This window comes from Aspergillus glaucus (assembly GCF_001890805.1).
Source record: "Aspergillus glaucus CBS 516.65 unplaced genomic scaffold ASPGLscaffold_25, whole genome shotgun sequence".
Classification (NCBI taxonomy): Eukaryota; Fungi; Ascomycota; class Eurotiomycetes; order Eurotiales; family Aspergillaceae; genus Aspergillus; species Aspergillus glaucus.
Window position 1 is genome coordinate 350536 of NW_019170477.1, and position 20190 is coordinate 370725.

Below are 20190 nucleotides of genomic sequence, written 5' to 3' on the forward strand. Positions count from 1 at the left end.
ATCATATCCTCCGTTTTCCTTGCCATGACCTCGTTAAATCCTAGACAGTTAGCCAACCCACCCTATTCTTCACCAAAAAGAAGTGTAAAAGAACTCACTCAAACAAAAAGCATGCGGCAACCCATCCTCACAAACCACCATCGTAGGCCCATTCCCTTTCCCAATTTCATTGTCACTATCCTTCCCCCGCACAGCAATAATCTCATCCCTCGTCCTCTCCGCAACCCAATGATCATTCCTCCCAAAGTAGAAAAACAACTTCGCAAGCGGCTCTTCAACATCCGACATACCCCATATATCATCGGACCATTTGTCGGATGTGATTGTTTGCATTTCGTCGGCCCCGAGATGTCTGCCACCAGTCAGTTCGTATCCAATCCGAGGTGTCAAAGAAGAAAGTAAATGGAGAAGGAAAGTAGGGACGTACAAAGCTTGCCTAACCCCCCTACTCCCCAAAAACCCACACGTCGTATCAACAACAACTCTATCCGGCGACTCCAGCGACGAAGACAAGCTCATAAACGCGGCGACGACCAAACGCAGAAGTCCACCAGGAAGTAAAGCCGACAGTACCCTAGCAAATAAACTCGCTATAACCGCGAGGCCAGGAATCAAGCTCAGTAGCTTCTGCACATTATTAACTGTATTAGCCAACGTCCACTATAATTGACATGAGAAGAGGTAAAGAAACGAACGCTTAATCGCTGCCCAGCAGGCGACTTGGCAATATCCACGACAGTAGGGAAGAGCATGACCCCGCCGATGATGTCGAATTCTGCTGCTGTGGTGTTATTTGAGGGGGTTGTGATTGTAGTTGCATGCTGGCGCTGTCTTTCACGGTGTCGTCGGAGGACTTCCATGGCGATGTAAGTGCCGACTGAGTGGCCGATGAGTATCACTTTGGGCACCTCTCCATCATGATTTTGTTGATTCTGCTCATAGTGGTTTGTGATGAAACTGCCCAGTTTCCTTTGGACATAAGAAATCTGTTCTTCGAGGTTATAGTAATGTCCCTTTTCCTCTCCCTCTCCCACCGCTTTCTCTTTCCTTCCCTCCTGTTCCTTGGACAATTCAAACCCCGCAAGACTATGCCCAAAAACCTGGAACGAACTCCCACCATCCAATCCCAACCTGTCAGACAACAAAGAGAGAAAAGTATGGTAGTAGCCGATTAGGCCTGGGTTGCCGGTGATGAAGAAGATGGTTATCGGTGCCTTGTCGCCATTGGCGTTTGCAGGGAGGCGCAAGAAGGAATCTGGGGTTATGAGGGACATTTCCGTTTGTATAAACGGGCAAATGCTTGGTATATGTCCCGATATCCTGGTGTGCTATATACAATTGAACAGAAGGATAGCAAGTCAGGGATTGATTGGCGTCGGAGATCAATCGATAAGGTGCCTCGGCTTAAGTTGTTATCAGATCACTGGAACTCTATCCAAGTTCAATTCGAGGTGTCTACTTTGAACCAGTTCTCACATTTAAATCTCTTTATTCGTATTGATCAATTCAGGGCCGTACTATACAAAAAATGCCATTGATGCGACCAGGCTTTCTCATGTTCCATTGATGAAAAAAACAAACACAACAAATGCGCCAAAAAAACAAAAAACGACCTCGGAAAAAAAAAAAAAAAAAAAAAAAAAACAATCATATACTCTGTTCACTCTGTTCGCATGCATGGCACAGCCATGGTAATAAAAAGACATACCAGAACGTAGGTTGGCTTCCCCAAATCTCAACTGGACCACAACGGTCTGCAAACTGGATATCGAAATATGTGAAACATTTGTACTCTATTCGAAATTTTGGTTATTTTCTTCCATTTTCCCGCGAATGCAACAGTCCCAAAAAGACGTATGGGAAAAGGAATCGTAAAGAAAAAAAAAAAAAAAAAAAAAAAAATTTAAACCGAAGGATGGTATCTGTCGCTGTTTTAACCACCTTTCCGCATCGATTCGTCAGCCGGGAGTGGTTCTCCGCCGTGGTGATGAGCACTGGCCGCGTTTGACCTGGCGTTCTTCTGTTTCTTCTTTTTGTTGGTCTGCCAGCCACCATTGCCGTGATTAGAGTCATGAGTCGTGTTCACCCCATTCATCTTGCGGGATGCATGATGGTCGTGATGTCGTTCTTTGTCCGCGGACGAGTGATGATGAGATGCATCGTGCCGGCCCTTAGGTTTTGACTTGTGATTGACTCCGTGGACCTTTTCAGACGCATCGACACCGTTGGGTCGACGTTTGTGATGGGATGTTGATGTTGACTCGGTTCCTGTCGTTGCAGAACCAGACGCTGACTGCCCTTTCTCCGTCGACGCAGATTGGCGATGATTGAGCGTGTCCTTGGCGGCCGGATGATGAGTCTTTCCCGATTTCAACGGGGGCTCCGCCACCTTCTCCGTGTTTGAATGGTGAAGGTTTTGTAGTCTGGTTGAAAGCAATCCCGGCTTCCCGTTGCTATGACCGTTTACCAGAGGCTCGCCGGATTGGGCGGGCTTTGGGGCGTCAGCCGGCCGCGAATACCAGGATGAGGTATGGTCGATATCGACAGAGCTGTTGTCCTGATAATCCTGAGAAAAGGTATCCGAGGCACTAGCCGGAGTGTCGGTGTTAGGATCGTCCGAATTCGAGTTATACTGACTCGACGAAGCGTATGAATCTATGTGTTCAATCGGATACACAGGACGAGGTTCGCTAGGAGGCACGGACCCATCCACAATTAGTGGCCCGCGATCTGCAGACGTCGCAGCTCGAGGCGTCGACCGTTGCGATGACGGCGCCTGCGGTGTCACTGTCTTGTTGGTCGATGTTGACTGTGTGTCAGATGAGCCTGCAAAGGCATCCTGGGATGCTGACATTGCAGCCATATACTCCTGTGGATTCACAATGGGGATAAAACCGCCGTTTTGTAGTGCAAGCCCGACGGGGGCTGCCGGTAGGGAAGATAACATGCCGGCCTGTTGATAGGCCTGCAACTGCGGCGAGGTGGCGAGGTAATATCCCATGTACTCGGTCGGTCGATTTTCGTCCAAGTATGTAGATCGGACACCGTTAGGCAAGCTGCTAGATGTAAACGCATTGATCTCTTCTTCCCCTTGGGACGACGAAGATCCTTCCTGTGAGCCACCTGAGCCTTGACGCGGTTTCGACGTCTGCGACCCATCCATGGGTTGTGATACAGCATAGAGGGGCGCAAAGCTCGGTAACGTTGTATTGTTCATCGAGCGTGCAGGTTGCGATTGTGCGCGCAGCGATGCGCCCGGTGACCCGTTTGCCACTGATGACCGTCGAGGATTGCGACGGAGTTCAGACATTGCGGCGGCGGTCGATGGTGATGGAGGGCTGGTAGTGGTTGCCGGCATCCCAGCGACAGCCACCGGATAATAGGCCGGGTTGTAGTAGCCATATTGCGGACGAACCGACGCACCATTCTGATTGTTGATCGTACTTGACCTCGAGCGAGAATTCTCATCACCCGAAGAAGATGTTGGTGGCGAGGACGACTCTTGCTGCTGCGACGGTTGTTGTTGCTGTTGTTGTGTCGGGGATTGTGATGATTGTGGTTGCTGCTGATTTTGCTGTTGCTGTTGCTGGGGAAGCGGGAACTGGATAAAGGGTTGACGAATAACGACGGGAGGTGAACGACCGGTAATGAGCGCCTGACTCTGAAGCTGGAGCCGCAGCTCTTGCTCCTGGGCTTGCAGAATCTGGATTTGTTGGTACAGATGGTCGTGTAACAGATACTGCGCATGCTGGGCCTGCAGCGAGAGCTCAGACGCGCTCATGCCGTTATTGTTGCGGAAATTGTTGGCCTTGTTCGGAGTATTCGACGTTCGACGTCCCGTGTGGCCTCCACGGCCGTATTGATTTGGATTCCGACCCCCACGGCCACCACCCCGGCCACCGCGAGAAGAATTGGAGGGGGCTGAGAGAACGGGTCGCGGTTGCGGAGGTGGCCGTTCCCATGTCCGCTCCTCTTCTGGGGGGTATTCGTACTGTTCACAACAGTCGGTTAGGTCTCCCTCGGCAATGAACTTGAACGCGCGACGCAATTCAGTGTGGACACCGCGAAAGGACGTGTCGTCGGCCGTGTTGCCCAGATTTCTCGATGTGTTGAATGGTTCTTCGACGCAAAGGCGGTTATTTTGGAGTAGATGCCAGCCCTTGGCCTCTTTGGAAACCAGTTTGCCTTCCCGCACCGAAACGACATACTTTTCGTAGTTAAGGTCGTGAGCATAGTAACGGAAGAATTGAAACAGCAACTCGCCCAGGGATTGTCTGTTCTTCTTGCCAAAATCCGCCAGCGCATCGAGATCGTCGTCAAAGGAACACATTAAACCATCTGCGGTTGTGCGTTTCTTGTGAGGACGTGCCTGAAGACTGGGGAGGACTGGCGGATCTCTAGTTTGAAGAAAATTGACGATCAAACAGATCCATGTATAGGAACTTAATGTGCCACCCAGACCTATATGAGTCAGTCAAACCCTCCACGGAAGAATGTTCATAGCAAAGATAGTGAAATTACCAGCATCATTCAGTATCCTTCGTTTTGTCCAGTACTTGATGATCATCGCCAGCGGCCGCACACGCTCATCGATCTCGACATAGGTCCGGACCATGCGGGTGTTTTCGAGGGCTAATGTGTTATTGACGTTCATATCACACGCCAGCCGGAGTTCGGGATCCCAAATCTTTACGATTGGAACCTTGGCGTGGGATATACACACGACACGTTCCATGCCGTCTGTTCGAAGAGTTGTGTTGTCAGAATAGGACCAAAGAAAAGTTGCCAGAAATGGGACTCACGTCGCGCAAGGACTTCCGCTAATAAACACACGTGCTCCAGTTCTTTATATGTCGTAGTTATACATATATCCACTAAACCATGTCAGCCTCTTCCTTCACCGTAAAATATTGTCTCCCAAGAACAAAAAACGTACCGTCCGAGTCACTGGAACAGAGTTTATTCCCCGACGAACCAAAGACGTTAACTTTGATGTTGTTGCCCGGCCACTGATCATTGAAGAGTTTTTCGAGTTTGCGAACGAGTTGACGGCGTCGGTCGTCGCTCTCCGCGGAGGGAAGTAACCGATCGTAAACCTCCATTACATCGTTGGTGATTCGCTGCTCCTCTTCGGGTTCGAGCTTCTCCTTGAGACCTTCCTTTTCCTCCGGCAAGAGATCAGTCCCGATGGTATAGGGCATGCGTCTCCGGAAGAACGCCATGGCGGTTTCATATTTGCAACCGGCGAAGGGTTTTCGTAACGAAGGAGGGAGGTGGGTAGTTTCGGAGTGCGTCGAACGGGGAGAGGTATTGCCATGACGAGGAGAGGGCGAACGGGAGTGGAAGGAGAGGTTGCGCGCATGCTGGTAGGGCGTGGAGGGAAGGGAATTGGATTGATGCGAGGTCAATGGCGGGCGAACCGGAGCCTCTGATGCCGTGTGAGCAGCGTCCGAGGGCGCCATTGGGGAAGAGGAAGGTTTTGCGGAGGTTATTGGTGAGTGGTCACCAGGAAGGGCAGGAGAATTGGCGTTTCCATGGGTGTTGTTGTCTGCCAGCATATAGCGAAACCAGATCCAACGTCGTTTTCACAACGTTGGTCTCCCAAAAAAGAAACTTCGAGAATGAGGGGTTAGAAAGGCGAAAGTGTGAGAGAGGGAAGAAAATAGGTAGAAAGAGATCTCTAGAGAGCGCGTTTGTGACCGGATATGGAGACGTTTGGTGTGCCGAACAGAACCACCCACAAAGCAGGATCCGATGGAAGAGACTGAATATGGGAGGATTGGTGGCGAGAGAACAATAAAATCGGGGGTCGATATAGGATAGACAGGTATTTAGGAATGGAAGGAAAATATGAAAACACCGAGAAGAGTCAAGGAGAGGTCAGAATGGAGGGAGAAAAGACGGAGAGGAGGAAGTCGTCAGTTATAGTAAGTCGGTGCAGCAGCAGTAGCAGCAGCAGCAGTAGGGGAGTTGCGTCGGAGAAGCCAAAGCAACAGATGGGGGATTTCGCCGCCCGCTGCTGGGGGGAAGGAAAGGTATTTGGTACGGTGAGATAATAGGGAGGGAAGAAAAAGGAATTCAGCTGAAAATATGGTCTGGAATGTCGTAAGGAAGAAGTAGTAACAGATCACAGCGCGAAAAGGCGAAGAGGTGAAGAAGAGGAGAGGAAAAGGGTGATTGGAGTTCGGGGGATGCGCTCTGCGGTCGATCCGCCGTTGCCCACGTTCGCGTTTATTTAATGCTAGTCTGCACGATCAGTGGTCAGACTTTAATTAATTTTAAATGAGAATTGAGTGACAGTAAAACAATCTAAAGGGGGGAAGAAAACTATACAGCCCAAGAGGAAAATAAGAAAAAACAAAAGAAGCCAAAACCTGAATGATTCGGATACAGGGAATGTATGCTGACCTGTCCAGGAACCAGATTCAGTAAGGAAAGAACTGAGCGAGGGCGGAGATAGGAACTATTAAACAGAATAGGAGTTAGTCTGCAGTAAAGAGATTGATTTGAGATCTATTCTATATCTTATACAGGGTCAATATGTACTGAAAGAAGTCGGGGTCAATATAAAGAACAACGATAAAGACCGGGGGGGACACTCGTATTCGAGGGATTCATTGTCCGGGGTAGATATCTATAAAGAAGCATATCTTGTTCCATATTGCTTCTATCACTTTTTATATGCCTGCCTGTGTCGACTGTACGGAGTATCTCTCTGTCTACGGAGTACTTGTATGGACTACCGGTGTACATACATGCCTAGGGCATCCACTACTGCAGGTGGTCTGTACAGGACAGAACTTGTTCCTGTCTGAACAGGGGTCTGGATGGAGTGCAGGACTGGTATCCAGTGAGGACCTTAATCGGTCTTTCTGCATGCTTGTCCTGTAAGTGGTTATTATTCTATCACAGTACAGAGTATAGTAGTCTCTTAATTTTGTTATATCACCGGAGGACCGACCCCACCTCCTGAGCACCGAGGGATATGCTATGGCAGCCCTCTTAAAGTCTCATATATCAACATGATACTGGTACTCATACTGGTCATTGTTATCAGTAACAGATTGAGTCTGGTTACCGTACTCTGTACCAAAAGGGGCATTGGGAGTACAAATAGAGTGCAGTCCGGAAACATATAAACATTGCATCCATGGTATCGGTTCTCGATCTGAATGTAGCAATTGACTAGACTAGAATATATCTCTCTTCCTATTCAAAAAAGATCAATTGATAGTAACACACCCACTACTGCCACGGAAGAATCCGTAGCGCACGGTAGTCCGATTCCGAGTGTTTCCCTGTGTCTTTTTGTGTCTCCCACTTTTTTTTCTCGCTCCACTCGGTTGTGTGTGTGTCTTTTTTTTTTTTTTTTTTTTTTTCCTTTTCACCCTCTCTCCTTCGCTCAGAGACTTATAGAATCAACTTTTGTATCATTAATTACTAGGGATTCAATTCGTATTACTGTATCTTTTGGTTGTTATTATTATTACGACTTTCTTTCCCCCTCTTAATTTTCTTTTTCTTCTCTTCTCCAAGGTTGCTGTTCTGCTTCCTTTTCTCCTCTCCTCCACCTTTTTTTTTTTTTTCCCTTTCCTCCCATCCCCTCTCCCTCTTCTTTTTTGGAATTCTGGATTGACTGTGGGTGACTTGGTCCGGTCAGTCCTTTTCCAATTCCGTTCATAATCTGCCTCGTTGACTCGTGGTAGATAATAGGCGTCGCTCTTTGGTAGGTCTTTCACTCTTTTCAATTGTTGTTCTCTGCATCTCCGGCAATCCCGGTCATCTCGACGGCCGTGCGTCTGGCACCAATGACATGATACCCCCGGCCATTATGACGGTGGTTGCAGTGCAGATGCCTCTTAGCAGGGAATTTTATAAGAGAAAGAGAGCTCATGACTGCTGCGGTGCGCATTATTCGGCATATTTCACCCCCCCATAAATCGTCATCGCTCGTCGCCATCGCCTCTCACTTCTCTCCCACACTTTTTTCTCTGCCTCTCTATCTCATTACTTAACTTATCATGTCTTTCTGAATATCATTACTTTTTTGTCGTGTCCATTTCTCCTTTCGGTTATCGCTGCTTATCACCTCCGACTCCGTTCCACGCTGGCCACGCTGACTGACGCTGTATTTATTTTTTTTTCCTCTCAGGATTCCCCTTCGCCGCTTCGAATCTTTTTATTCTTACTCTAAATCCTCGGTCCTCCTTCTCCCTCCGTGAACGATCGCCATGTCGTACTACGAGCCTCAGGGTTGGCAGGCCCCCGCCGCGCGCCAGGTTTCTTGGGAACAGCCGATTCCTCCATCTCGGTCAGGTAGGTCCGGTATCATGGTCGAATTATATACGGTCAGAAACTCATGCTCGTTTCGCTCGTTAGGATCCAGCTCGATCTCCCAGCGCGAGGAAATGCCGGCTTTTTCGTCCCAGTTCGATGGTATGCATAAGCTCGTCCCGATTCTTTCCTGCACAGATACCCGGTGGATGGTCCCGGTCTCGAAATCCGATGATGTGGAATGTTTCTTGGGTCTCGAAAAACATACGTCGTGACACTGGCTTGGTTCTTCGGCTATACTGAGGGGTATTCTTAGACATATCGGCTAACATGTCCTCTTCACAGAGGTCGATCGGGCGGTTGACAACCTCGTCAAGAGCGGTAAGCTGTGGAATGCTCCGCGGAGGGACTCCATGCCCCTCATGATGGGTCGTCCTTATGCCGACTACGGTATGCCTCTTCTGTCCCGGTTGATATACCCAATCTGGCACATATTCTAAACTTTACAGATTCTCGCATTGCTAGCGCCATGGCCTCCCGTCACCACTCAATCAGCGAGTTCGATGGCGCTCGCCCCCACCCCCCAAACACCCAAGGCTTCTACACGCCTCAACGATTCCAGAACCGTCCCAATGAAGTAGAGCAGATGATGCAGGCAAAGCGTCGGATGGCGGCACAGCGTGAAAGGGAACTCCGCAATTACCACCAGGAGCAGCAGTACAACCGAAGTACGTGGTAGCGCTTTTTCTTCGTCATGACCATTGTTTTCACTCCGTTCTTTTTTGATATTCCCCGCGATTTTCCCGTGCATCTTGTGTATTCGGCTGCTTTGTATAATACATTGTGTGACTCGACATCACCTCTTGCATTTTTGGCTGGTTCTCTGCTTTTGTTCTCTCTCTCTCTCTCTCACTTCTTGAACATGGTTTTAATTCTTATTTTGTCTTCCAAAGGCCTGCTTTCCGAAATGTCTGGCAACAACAAGCCCGAGCGTTCTCTGAGTCCCGCCGCGATGAGTGAAGAAAGCCGTCGAGATCTACTTACTCGCCAACACCGAGCCCTGTACGGCAATGATAGTCCCGCTTTCTTTCCTGCGGGCGGTTACGCTGATGACGCTTCGCGACCTGATAGCCAGGGCGGTACCGGAACTCCTTCCTCGGCCACCGGCGTGAGAGGCCCTTCCCCCCGCGGTGTGGATCCCTTCGGTTTGTCCCACGCCCATACCCCGGGCCCAGCCAGCACCGACGGAGTTGTGCACACTCCCACCGCTGCGTCCGCGCTGCAGTCCCCGAACCGCGCGAATAGCACCTCGTCCCCCAGCTCCGGCATCAACCCCGTCTTTGGTAATCCCGCAGACCAATCGGTCACATCCACCTCGTCGCCCGGTGGAGCCGACTCACCGTCGCGTACAGCCACTTCCAAGTCCACCGCCGGCCCCATTGGCTCGGTGGGTCCCATCGGTTCGCGGCCGATCCCCACTACCAGCTCCGTCCCCAACCCAGGCTTGACTAAGCGTTCCACCACACCGCTGCCCTCCCCGCTGGGCTTCAGCTTCACGGCCGGTGATGCTGGCAATGATCACTCGGCTGGCATCCCTCCTGCTTCTGCCACCGGTGCCCCAGTTGGCTGGGGCAACGGCAGCGGAGTGTGGGGATCCAAGAGCGGCCTCGGCGTTCAAGCCCCTGTTTGGGGTTAAAACATTGATCTTTCACGTTTTCAGCATTCATTCATTCCAACATGAGTTCGTTCCGCAATGTGGCGTTGTGAGAAAAAGGTTTGACTTTGACGATTTTCATTTTATTTTTATGCTTGACATACCAAAAACGAGCATGGTACATATACGACCAAGATGATGAAGGGATCTTTTGTCTTTTGGGTCTGATCCATATGTGGAGAAACGGATTAATTGCGTTTTTGTCTATTTCATTCTCGTACATGGTTGATTTACTGACGATGGGAACGTGGTTTTGTTTGGCCTGTTGGTTCTGGAGTCGGTATTCCCTTGTTTATTTTGTGTGATGTGCATGGTCTTTTTTATCTGTTGTCTATTTTGAATCTTGGATTGTTTCTTGGTCTGTCTCCGCAGCCTGTGCTTGTGAGTGGTGTCTTGTCTCTCGGGCTTTTGGGAGTGGGTTTTCGGTGTTTTTTGTTCGGGTCTGGTTGCGCGAGGTATGCCTTTTCTGTTTAGATTTAGTTCTGGGGCTGGGTAAAAAGGATTTGCCTTCTCTCTTTTATGCTTTTGGTTTTATGTTTATTGTTTATTGTTTATTGTCCATCGGTTTTGGCAAAGGCAAAGGCTCTTACATATAAAAAAAAGGGGTGGGATGGGCTGCTTGGCATTAAATTGGTTGCTGCGGTTGCATGGGTGTCTGCCCTCACTATCTACTTATTGTATTCTGGATATACGTGAACAGTGAAAGTGATATTCATTCTTGGGTATATGGTATTAAATTCATTCAATAAACGTGCTATATGTGGTATATCTGGACATCAAACGATACTAGGGTCCCTTCTCTCACCTTCCTCTCGACCCTGACCCTGATCCTCACCAGTGGAACCAGAACCAGAACCAGCAACAACCCCCCTCTCAACACTCGCACCAATCTTCCTCCTCGCCGTAAACAACCCATCAACACCGCGTTCCTGATCCTCACCTAACCACGGCTTCCTCGCCTCCGCCAACACCCGCCGTCCAAGGAAATAAATCAACTGCCCCACAATAATCAACACAAACGCAATCGGATACATCCAATGCACCGTATAATGAAACACCTTGATCCCAATACACACACTCCAGAAGTTCATGGTAAGCATGGAGATATTGAAGAATGCTGCGGAGGCGAGACGGAAGAGTAGTGGTGCGAGACAGTAGAATAAGGTCAGGCAGAGGGTGTACCCGGTAAGATAGCCGCCGACTTTACTGTTCCAGTGCGCGGTGCGGAACGAGTCGCGGTCGAAGATGCCGGCTTGGGCACCGTTGATTATTAGGGCGTAGAGGGACATTTGGCCCAGCACTTCATACATTGGCCGTTTACTGACGAAGTACTCCTCGAAGGTATTCGTGAGACCATAGAATGTTGCGCCCAACAGCGCAAACAGATCACCCTTCAACTCGTCCGAAGCCGCCCCCTCGCCGCCGGTGATATGGTCCGAAGCGATGAGCACGCCCATGCCGCCGATGCAGATCAGGATACCCACGATTTGAGTCATATGGTAGCGGACGCGGAGGAAGAGGAAGGAGACGATAACGACGACAGCGATGGCCCAGAAGTTGATGAGGGAGGCGCTCATCATGGTTGTGTATTGGTAGGCGAGGACGATGAAGTAGTTGCCTTCGACGTCGCAGAAGGCGAGGATTATATCTGCGCAAGTACACATTAGTGACTTTTTATGGGATTGTACTGGGGGTGGGTGTAATACATTTCCATCCATCATACCACACTAAGCGGAGCCAGCGCTTGAAGCCGTAGCGGTATATTGTGTATGGAGTGAAGATGAGGGTTAAGAGGACGTAGTTGAAGAACGTTTGGAAGGCAGGAATCGATGTCCCTTCGAGGTTCAGTAGTGTCGTGAATGTACTCGTTGATGTGTTGGTGATTGCCAATATTTGTCTATCCCGTCATTAGTATGGGCTTCAGGCCCGATCAGAACCTGATTCCGGAATCTTACCCCAGCAGCAAAGTGATATAAAACTCCTTCGTCTTAAAGTATGCTAAAAACCCCTTCTTCTGCTCGTCTACCTGGTCCCCTGCTGCCGGTGGCCCTCCTTCCCCTCCATCTCCAGATCCAGATCCGGATGCCTCTGGTTCTCCCTCCGCGGCGGTGACAACTACCGAGGCATTTTGTTTCGGTGAGAGGAGCGGCGACAGGGTATTCTCGGGTTCGGTGGAAGTAGTTTGAACGGTGATCTGGTCTTTGGGATTGGCCATTGTACGCCCGTTGTACTATTCTTGTGTCGCGATCCTGGTGTTCGGTATGAGTCGCACGGTCTGCGGATAAGTGGTGAACAAGTCTTCAGACCCCAGGTGCAAGGTTTTTCAAGTGGACAGCGCTGGGAGGACCAAGCAGAGGGGTATGGATGCCGAATGAATAGCCAATTCCAACTGCCCAGAAGCCAGTGGCTGGCTGAAGAAAAAATCAAAAGAGGAGAAATCTCGATCCAGTCCGCACTTTTCCTCATCGGGAGACGTTCCGTCATCGATAAGAAGCCGAGTCTATGTGGGGCCGTTCAGACCAATAATAGCAGCCTGTCATTGCGCTTAACCTATCATATAAGGTTCAGCGATGTTCCGCTGGCGGGAATGGCCGATAGCCAATCATATCCTGTTGATGTTTCTGCCTTGCAAATAAGGTGATAAGGCAAGCACAGACAGGACAAGATGCATGCGAAGAGCCGCTTTGCGCTTCTGCATTGACAATCACCGTTCGCTGGACTCGCCAGGATTCGTTCGAGTCTGCAGTCTTCCTGATATGGTCAATGTCAAAAAAGAGGCTTGTTTGAGTACATGTCACATGACTAGATGCAAGACCGGAATGACTTCATCTTGCTTCTGGAATCTTTCTAGCAGGATACTTGTACAAGTCATACAGATTATGTACGGGGGGCATTAGTATGGATGAGAATGGAAAGGATGGATAAGAACATATAACTATAGAGGCGTTCTTTATCAATGTTATCAAGTAGAGCCCGGACCAAACAATGGCAGCTTAACCATAACCATAATCATAAATCGCCCGGGCCTCGGGATATCCGTTGCCCCCCTTTTAGTGTTCCCCTTAACGAAATCCCCGGTAAAGCCAGTTAAAGATAGTACTCCGGAGTAGGTTAAAATATCACTTGAAACTTGACTTTGCGCTTGTAGATCGCGGATTGCATTGTCAGAAGGCTTCTCGAAGCTGCCCAGCGTAAGATACACAACAATAACAGTGCTCTTCCTGTACGAGTAACGGTCGGGTGATTCTCCGGATGATTCCCATTCTGTGGTCGCGTGTGATATTCTTGTATTATTATAATTGTGTTCACTGCTGCTTTCACTTAATTCTTAATTTAATTTATCTTTTTTTTTTTTTCTTCTGAATATTCTCGCCGAGGCCGACTGGTGGCCCGCCCTCAGCCTGAGAGAGTCTGGCTGGTGTCTGATCTCCATCGCAGTCAAACCCTTCCCAAACATCTTTCATCATCGTCCACCACCACCGCCCATCGCCCGACTTCCACCCCCAACTTCATCCATCAACATCGATTTTTCACTCTCCACCATCTCCTCTATCGCACTATTCAATTTCTTTATCCCCCGCTTATCTTCGCGTCTCCCGTGACTCCCTCGCGACCGCCCGCGACCGCCGCTCTCGCTCTCTCCAATCCCGTCACTCTCCCTCCTCCCACTCGCTCGCTTGCCCATTCGCTCTCCTCTCGCGCCGGTACACTCACATCGAGCCCGGAGTGACGAGACACTGCCACATCTCCTTTTTCCGCCCTGCCCGATCATGGCGCTGGAGCCGCAACCGCCCAGCGTTCGCAAGCGCGTCAAGGTCTACGAACTCAGGGATAATGACTGGTTTGATCGGGGAACGGGGTTTTGCACCGGCCAGTTCTTGGGAGTAAGAATCGCTTGCCCGGGCATTCGCGCAACGTCACCTGCGATCGCGCTTGTTTTTGTCCGAGGAAGATGGTCAGTCGCTAACGCAGGCCTTTTGAAAAATTTTGCAGGATGAACCGCGAATATTTGTCGAGTCTGAAGATGAGCCTGGTCGGGTGCTCTTGGAGACGAAAATAAACAGAGATGATGGGTATCAGAAGCAGCAAGGTGGGTGCCTCCTCTTTGACGGCGTGGTTCACTCGATGGGTTACTGATGGTTGTGCGACTACAGAGACATTAATTGTATGGACGGAGCCCACTGGGACGGATATGGCGCTGAGCTTCCAAGAGGCTGAGGGTTGCGCGGTTATCTGGTAAAGACCAATTCTACTGGGATGGGATTGGTTTGGTTGGCTGACAGTCCGTCAAGGGATTTCGTCCACAGTGTCCAGCACCACATGGGTGTGGCGACAACAGGTAGGACCTGCTGGTTTTATTCATCGCGCGGTGCTTGGCTAATGCGAATCTGCCAGATGACTTATCAGAAGACCTTGATAGCTACCACCAGGTCATGCTGCCCGCGCCGGAGCTCGGGAACCTACCGGAAATTGAACACATTATGAGAGTTGCTAGCATGTCGCAGCCCGGTCGAGATACACTATCCAAGATTGTCATCCGCGATGACTACGTTACCAAATTGATCCCTCTCGTTTCCGTCGCAGAAGACCTCGAAAGTCTACCCGATCTACATCGCCTTTGCAGCATCATGAAATCCGTCATCCTCCTTAACGATAACACCATCATCGAAAATGTCGTCGCCGATCCTCTTATCCTCGGAGTTGTTGGAGCTCTAGAATGTGCGTGTTGGTCATGTGTAATGCAAGATTGGTACTGACGGTTCTACAGACGATCCCGAGTTCCCTACCCATAAAGCAAACCACCGACAATACCTCGCAGACGAATCCCGCTTCAAGGAAGTCGTTCCGATCAAAGACCCCATCATTCGCAAGAAGATACGCTGTACATGGCGCCTACAATACCTGAAGGACGTGGTTTTGGCACGGATTCTAGATGACCCGACCTTTTCCGTCCTCAATTCGTTGATTTTCTTCAACCAGGTCGAAATCGTGAACCATATTCAGTCGAACGCGGCGTTCTTAAAAGAGCTCTTTTCGGTCTTCGACCCCAGGAACCCGGACATGAGACGAAAAGAAGACGCCGTGCAATTCCTCCATCAATGTGCGGTCATCGCAAAGAACCTACAGCCTCAAGGCCGCGCGAGCCTATACGCCAACTTCATCGGCCATGGCCTTTTCGCCGTTATTGCCTTTGCCGTGAAACACCCACGACCGTCAGTGAGAACAACCGGTATCGATATTCTGGTGGCGCTGCTCGACCATGACCCTATCTTGATGCGCGGCTACATGCTCAAGGCCGTCAACGAAAAGAAGACACCCCTCACGGATACCCTGATTGACCTGCTGCATATGGAGTCCGACCTTGGTGTTAAGAACCAATTGGCAGATGCCATCAAGGTCCTGCTTGATCCTCAAGTCACCATGCAGGATGCGATGGGTCGGGCTGGACCCGATTACTTTGCCAAACTCCGTCCCAACAACATCCTGTCCGATGCGTTTGTGCAACACCACTTTGATGAATCGGCCAAAAAGTTGTTTATGCCGATGGGCAATCTCGAGCATCGTACTAATTGTATGTCCTATACTGGCGACTGCCAATTGGAGAGAGCTAATCAATTGTCTAGTTTACGACCTCACGTTCCACGAAGTGGCATTATACGCTCATCTTGTTGATATCCTTGGTTTCTTCATTCGCCAAGACATGTTCAGAAATCGCCATGTTCTCCAAACCGAAGCCATAGCACCACGGATAGCACAGTTGCTCACCGTGCCCCAAAAACATCTCAAACTGGGTGAGTACACAAGCTCCGGTCTTCAATGACACATGTCTAACTATGCATAGCTGCCGTGAAATTCTTCCGCGGCTTAATTGGCCTCCACGACACCTTTTACCAAGCAATCCTGACACGCCACAACACATTCGGCCTTATTCTCGACATTGTCCGTGAAACGATGCCCCGCGATAACCTCCTGAACTCAGCATGTCTCGAACTATTCGAATGCATCCGAAGGGAAAATATCAAAACGTTGATTGTGCATGTGGTTGAGAAATACCGCGAAAAGCTCCTGAGCATCGTCTACGTCGATACATTCATCAACTTGGTCAACCGTTACGAACAGATGCAGGGCTACGGGGCTGAGGCTGAGTTTACGCTATCTGCGCGGGGCGAGGAAGTACAGGCGCCAAGAACGCAGCCCACTGGACAGCGGTGGTCAGGGGTTGGAGAGATGGATGCTGCAGAGGAAGCTTACTTCAATACCTCAGATGATGAGGAGGAGGTGAGTACCGTCTTGAAGTCATACGTTTCGCGGTATGCTAATCAGCTACAGTGGCAGCAAACCAACCCCAATACTGCGCGGGACAGGCCTGCTCTTCCACCTCTTCCAGCCACCAAACCATTAGTTGATTACCCCGACGACGATGACGAAGATGCCATGGATACACAAATGGACTCGACACAAGCCCAGAAACAAGAAGAAAAGCCCGTGAGGCAAGAAATTTGCGCTACGCAAGATCCTAGCATGAGTCCCACAACACCACCCTCTCAACCTCCCCCCGAACGATTATCAGAAAAACGTCGCCGCGAAGAGGAAGACGAAGACGAACTAGTCAAGTTAACCTCTGGTGGACCGAAACGCCGAAGCTCAACGAGCAGTAACTCCGGAAGCGCAGGGTTCTTGCGACGAAAGAGGAGCATAGAAAAGGGAAACACGCAAAGTACCAACAACGTCAGTGCACCACCGAAGAAGATTTCGATTAATATCGGAGCCAAGTCCTCCAACAACACAACAACCACAACGAGCAGTGAAAAGGAGAATTGAGATGAAATAATCCGGCATTGAAGGCAGTTGATCCCGTGACATTCTTTATACGTGTTTCATTTGAACGGCATCCATACATATCGGCGTTTATTTGCACAAATCAATAACCATATATCCCTATTCCCTAGCGAACTGTTGTCAGGATACCTGTCTGTTTTGAGTGTCTTTGCGTTTCCTTCCGGCTGCTTATCTTAAGATACCAGATGAAGTGACGGTGTTTTTTTTTTCGTTTCTGCTTCTCCTGTACTTTTTTTCTCATGCTGCCAACCTTTTTTATTACACGTTTATTTTTGGCATTTTTAGATATCATGTTTCGTTTCGTGTCGTTCCCGGGGTTTGTTTACTTGCACTGGAATCGGAAAATCCATTTTATTGCATCTGTTCTTTCTCTTCTTGGTCCGGGATACTGCCTTCTGCCGGTTACATACATCGTCCCTCGCAACCTGGACGTTGTGGTTATGTATAGAACCCTTTGGTGTTTTCCACTTTCTCATTTTCTTTCGCGTGTGTATTTTGTTTCCTTCATGTGTTTAGGACCTCTGGAGTCGGGTTGTTGGCTCGATGAGTTCAACTGAACGAGATGAGACGGGATGGATGAACTTGCATTTATGCATGTAATGGAATTGAATTTCTCCTTTCATCGATGCTTTAAATAACTTGTTTAGTATAAAGCAGAGCGTAGTTCACCTTAGTAGGCTGACATTTCGAGATAAGATGAGATACAATGAGATGAGATGCAATGAGATGAGATGCAATGAGATGAGATGAGATGAGATGAGATGCTTAGTCAAATCTCATATCAAAAATTTTGTACGGAGTATATCTCAAAAAGAAATTATTGAGATCTCAATCTCATAGTTATTAAAAATGTACATATCTCATCTCAAAAAGTCCCGTGATCAAAAGAGCACTGACCAATAACATGCGCCTCACGGTTACGCGTGGCTACATCCACATAACGGCGCTGTGCCCTAAAGCTTCTTGCGTAATTTGTTTTACCCAGAATAGACTCGTATCTCTTTGAGAATATTGAAGAATACCATTACGGTACTGGATATGAATTACGGTTGAACCAACCCGGTCCGTTGAAATAAAGTTGGATTGGGTTGGTTATGACCGTTTCCCCGGAAATCGACCAAGTTCATCATCATTGCGGAGTAATATATACGGTGGTGTGGTACGGGAAAAACCTACTTTAATTAACATTTCCCTGAAAAAACGCTGCTTCTTTTCAATCCACTTGCAGTTCAGAATGATTCGCTTCATGGATGAGACTTCCGCTGCCGCCTCGCAACGGGGAAGAGCGCGGACGGCGTGCAATTTATGCCGGTATCGAAGGGTACGTCACCTACCAGGACTGGCTAAACAACTTATATGTATTGGCTAATAGTGATGATAGATCCGCTGCGATAGGGAAAAACCAGCATGTGAGACTTGTAGACTAGCGGGTGTGTCGTGTGTGTTCACTCCGCGAGTCGGGCAGCGGAGAGATGTCCGCAGGTGAGACTCCTAACATTTCTAAGAGATAAGCCTAAGCTAATGATCTATAGAGAACTCGCGGAGGCAAAAGCCACAGTGCAGCTATTACAAGAAGCATTAAGAACAGAGCGAGAGCGCCATCAGAGCCAGACTCCGTCTCTAACTCCAAGCCCAGCGGCATGGCTAGCTGCACAAACAGATATACTCGATTCATACGGCTTCGACGCGGCGAAAGATGCCTTTCGGAAACATCTATCATACTGCGACCCATCATTCTTTTCTATTGTTCACCGAACGGGACATACATTCAACATTGATGACTTCCTAGACCAAGTATCTTATTCATTCAGAGCACAATATCCGACGCATCAGTCTAGAACTATTATGCCAAAATGGCCTCCGCGGGAACTAGTCCAGCGCGCGATTGAGTATTTCTCAAGGACGGGACTTTATTCTGTTTTTCCTGTTGTTCAAACGGAGACTTTATCATCAGATATCGATCCGAGTGTCATTTTCCAACCCGGGAATGATATGAAGGCAGCAGATTTAGTCTGTCCAGTTGCGTTGACAGCGCTTCTTGGGAGGATACACAGACACGAGCCTGAATTCGCGGATGCAGAGCCTGATGCATACATCCAGGCGGCGTTGGGCTTGGTACCACAGTTAATGATGGATAGTGAGAATCTAAGAACGTTGGAGACTTTAGTTCTACTGGTGCGTGTCCTCCCCAACAATCAGAAATTATGATCTGACAACAACAACAACAACAACAGGCCCTCTACATCTTCCCCACCAGCCAGCCCCAACTCGCAGAACTCCTCCTCTCCATGTCCGTCCGCATCCTCTACAACCTACGCGCCAACCACCAAACCACAAACCAACACACCCGAGCCCTCTTCTGGCTAACCTATTTCATCGACAAAGACCTCTCCCTCAGACAATTCCAGCCCCCTTTAATCCACGATAGTGATTGCATACTCTCCCTACCAGACACGTACATCTCCGAATCTTCAACTCACCGGTTTCTCTTGAAACCGCTCTCGCCAAATGAACTACTCTTCCCGTCTGATCTTCGGCTGTCTCTTATAAAATCCAAGATTTATAACTTGTTATACTCAAAACATGCTCCAACACAGGCGCAATCCTCAGAAACACAGGCAAGACGCCTGCAACATATCCGCGAATTAGACCAGGAACTCAATGACTTCAAGGCTGCTTTCCCGGTTTCTCTGCCACCGGATAGTTTTTTATCTGGGATGGGGCGCGTTGTACCGGATATTTTGCTGCATGATATGAGTCTTAGGGGGTATAATATTCATTTGGAGTATTGGTTTTGTCTGGGGAGGATTCATGCTAGTGCTGCTAGCACTGCTACTGCAGGGATACAGTCGCCATTATTATCGTCGAGTATGAATTTGTGTCATCAGGTGGCGCGTTCGACGTTGTTGTTTATGGTACGGACGAGGCATTTTATCATGCCTGGGAATTTTTGGTACTCCCTCCCTCCCCTTCCTACCTCCAATTAAGCCACTAACAAAGCCTGACTGTGAGTAGGATCCACGCACAATCCGTCCTAACCTCCATAATCACCCTCTTCCAGTACATAGTCACAGCTCCATCCGCGACAACGGTTGAACAGGATCTAAGCATCCTAGAGAGTATTGCGAATACATTCAGGGACATAGTTGAGAGTGGAAAATGTGGCGATGGTGGTGATGGGCGTTTTCCGCCGTTTTATATCACGGAGAAGTTTGTGAGGTGGTTGGTTGGTTTCGTCAGAGATTCATCTAGGGACATGCATTAGCAAGCACTTGTATAAGGATGGCATTGGCATCGAAGACACTGATTATGTACATCTATCATGTATAATAAATTAGGTACTAGTAATTAAACAAACAACC

The 20190-nt window shown here is 49.0% G+C and overlaps 8 protein-coding genes across 8 annotated transcripts; 5 read left to right on the top strand and 3 right to left on the bottom strand.

Moving 5' to 3' along the window:
• Window positions 1-69: 69 nt before the first annotated feature.
• Window positions 70-1274, bottom strand: ASPGLDRAFT_135239 (bifunctional triacylglycerol lipase/ester hydrolase; the record flags this gene model as incomplete). The annotated part of the gene is made up of 3 exons (XM_022541359.1): window positions 70-352; window positions 428-627; window positions 696-1274. 3 exons carry the CDS (start codon window positions 1272-1274, stop codon window positions 70-72), a joined length of 1062 nt encoding a protein of 353 aa, XP_022396964.1.
• Window positions 1275-1933: 659 nt separating this feature from the next.
• Window positions 1934-5462, bottom strand: ASPGLDRAFT_39263 (PAP/25A associated domain family; the record flags this gene model as incomplete). Its single annotated transcript, XM_022545051.1, has 4 exons — window positions 1934-4461; window positions 4522-4740; window positions 4803-4874; window positions 4937-5462. The coding sequence occupies 4 exons, from the start codon at window positions 5460-5462 to the stop codon at window positions 1934-1936; spliced, it is 3345 nt and encodes a 1114-aa protein (XP_022396965.1).
• Window positions 5463-8231: 2769 nt separating this feature from the next.
• Window positions 8232-9013, top strand: ASPGLDRAFT_135351 (uncharacterized protein; the record flags this gene model as incomplete). The annotated part of the gene is made up of 3 exons (XM_022541370.1): window positions 8232-8316; window positions 8620-8724; window positions 8784-9013. 3 exons carry the CDS (start codon window positions 8232-8234, stop codon window positions 9011-9013), a joined length of 420 nt encoding a protein of 139 aa, XP_022396966.1.
• ASPGLDRAFT_891589 (uncharacterized protein) lies at window positions 8791-10120 on the top strand. Its single transcript, XM_022550459.1, has 3 exons — window positions 8791-9117; window positions 9228-9336; window positions 9406-10120. Exons 2-3 carry the CDS (start codon window positions 9242-9244, stop codon window positions 9968-9970), a joined length of 660 nt encoding a protein of 219 aa, XP_022396967.1. The 5' UTR covers window positions 8791-9117; window positions 9228-9241; the 3' UTR covers window positions 9971-10120.
• Window positions 10067-10674, top strand: ASPGLDRAFT_891496 (uncharacterized protein). Its single transcript, XM_022550457.1, has 2 exons — window positions 10067-10264; window positions 10304-10674. The coding sequence occupies exons 1-2, from the start codon at window positions 10162-10164 to the stop codon at window positions 10582-10584; spliced, it is 384 nt and encodes a 127-aa protein (XP_022396968.1). The 5' UTR covers window positions 10067-10161; the 3' UTR covers window positions 10585-10674.
• A 90-nt stretch (window positions 10675-10764) lies between these two features.
• Window positions 10765-12203, bottom strand: ASPGLDRAFT_39266 (DUF914 domain membrane protein; the record flags this gene model as incomplete). The annotated part of the gene is made up of 3 exons (XM_022545052.1): window positions 10765-11636; window positions 11695-11885; window positions 11944-12203. 3 exons carry the CDS (start codon window positions 12201-12203, stop codon window positions 10765-10767), a joined length of 1323 nt encoding a protein of 440 aa, XP_022396969.1.
• A 1555-nt stretch (window positions 12204-13758) lies between these two features.
• ASPGLDRAFT_135086 (SMEK family protein) lies at window positions 13759-16810 on the top strand (the record flags this gene model as incomplete). The annotated part of the gene is made up of 9 exons (XM_022541343.1): window positions 13759-13872; window positions 13982-14078; window positions 14143-14224; window positions 14281-14327; window positions 14384-14707; window positions 14757-15560; window positions 15613-15780; window positions 15831-16267; window positions 16319-16810. The coding sequence occupies 9 exons, from the start codon at window positions 13759-13761 to the stop codon at window positions 16808-16810; spliced, it is 2565 nt and encodes an 854-aa protein (XP_022396970.1).
• Window positions 16811-18074: 1264 nt separating this feature from the next.
• ASPGLDRAFT_179571 (uncharacterized protein) lies at window positions 18075-20186 on the top strand (the record flags this gene model as incomplete). Its single annotated transcript, XM_022542946.1, has 5 exons — window positions 18075-18149; window positions 18210-18310; window positions 18361-19003; window positions 19063-19781; window positions 19844-20186. 5 exons carry the CDS (start codon window positions 18075-18077, stop codon window positions 20091-20093), a joined length of 1788 nt encoding a protein of 595 aa, XP_022396971.1. The 3' UTR covers window positions 20094-20186.
• Window positions 20187-20190: the final 4 nt, after the last annotated feature.

What these genes read in the sequence shown, in the direction of transcription:
- ASPGLDRAFT_891496 (XM_022550457.1), top strand. Translation starts at nt 10,162, where the DNA reads ATGTGGAGAAACGGATTAATTGCGTTTTTGTCTATTTCATTCTCGTAC. An exon ending in TTTGGCCTGTTGGTTCTGGA is followed by an intron (nt 10,265 to 10,303) that starts GTCGGTATTCCC and finishes GATGTGCATGGT; the next exon opens with CTTTTTTATCTGTTGTCTAT.
- ASPGLDRAFT_891589 (XM_022550459.1), top strand. Translation starts at nt 9,242, where the DNA reads ATGTCTGGCAACAACAAGCCCGAGCGTTCTCTGAGTCCCGCCGCGATG. An exon ending in ACTCGCCAACACCGAGCCCT is followed by an intron (nt 9,337 to 9,405) that starts GTACGGCAATGA and finishes GCGACCTGATAG; the next exon opens with CCAGGGCGGTACCGGAACTC.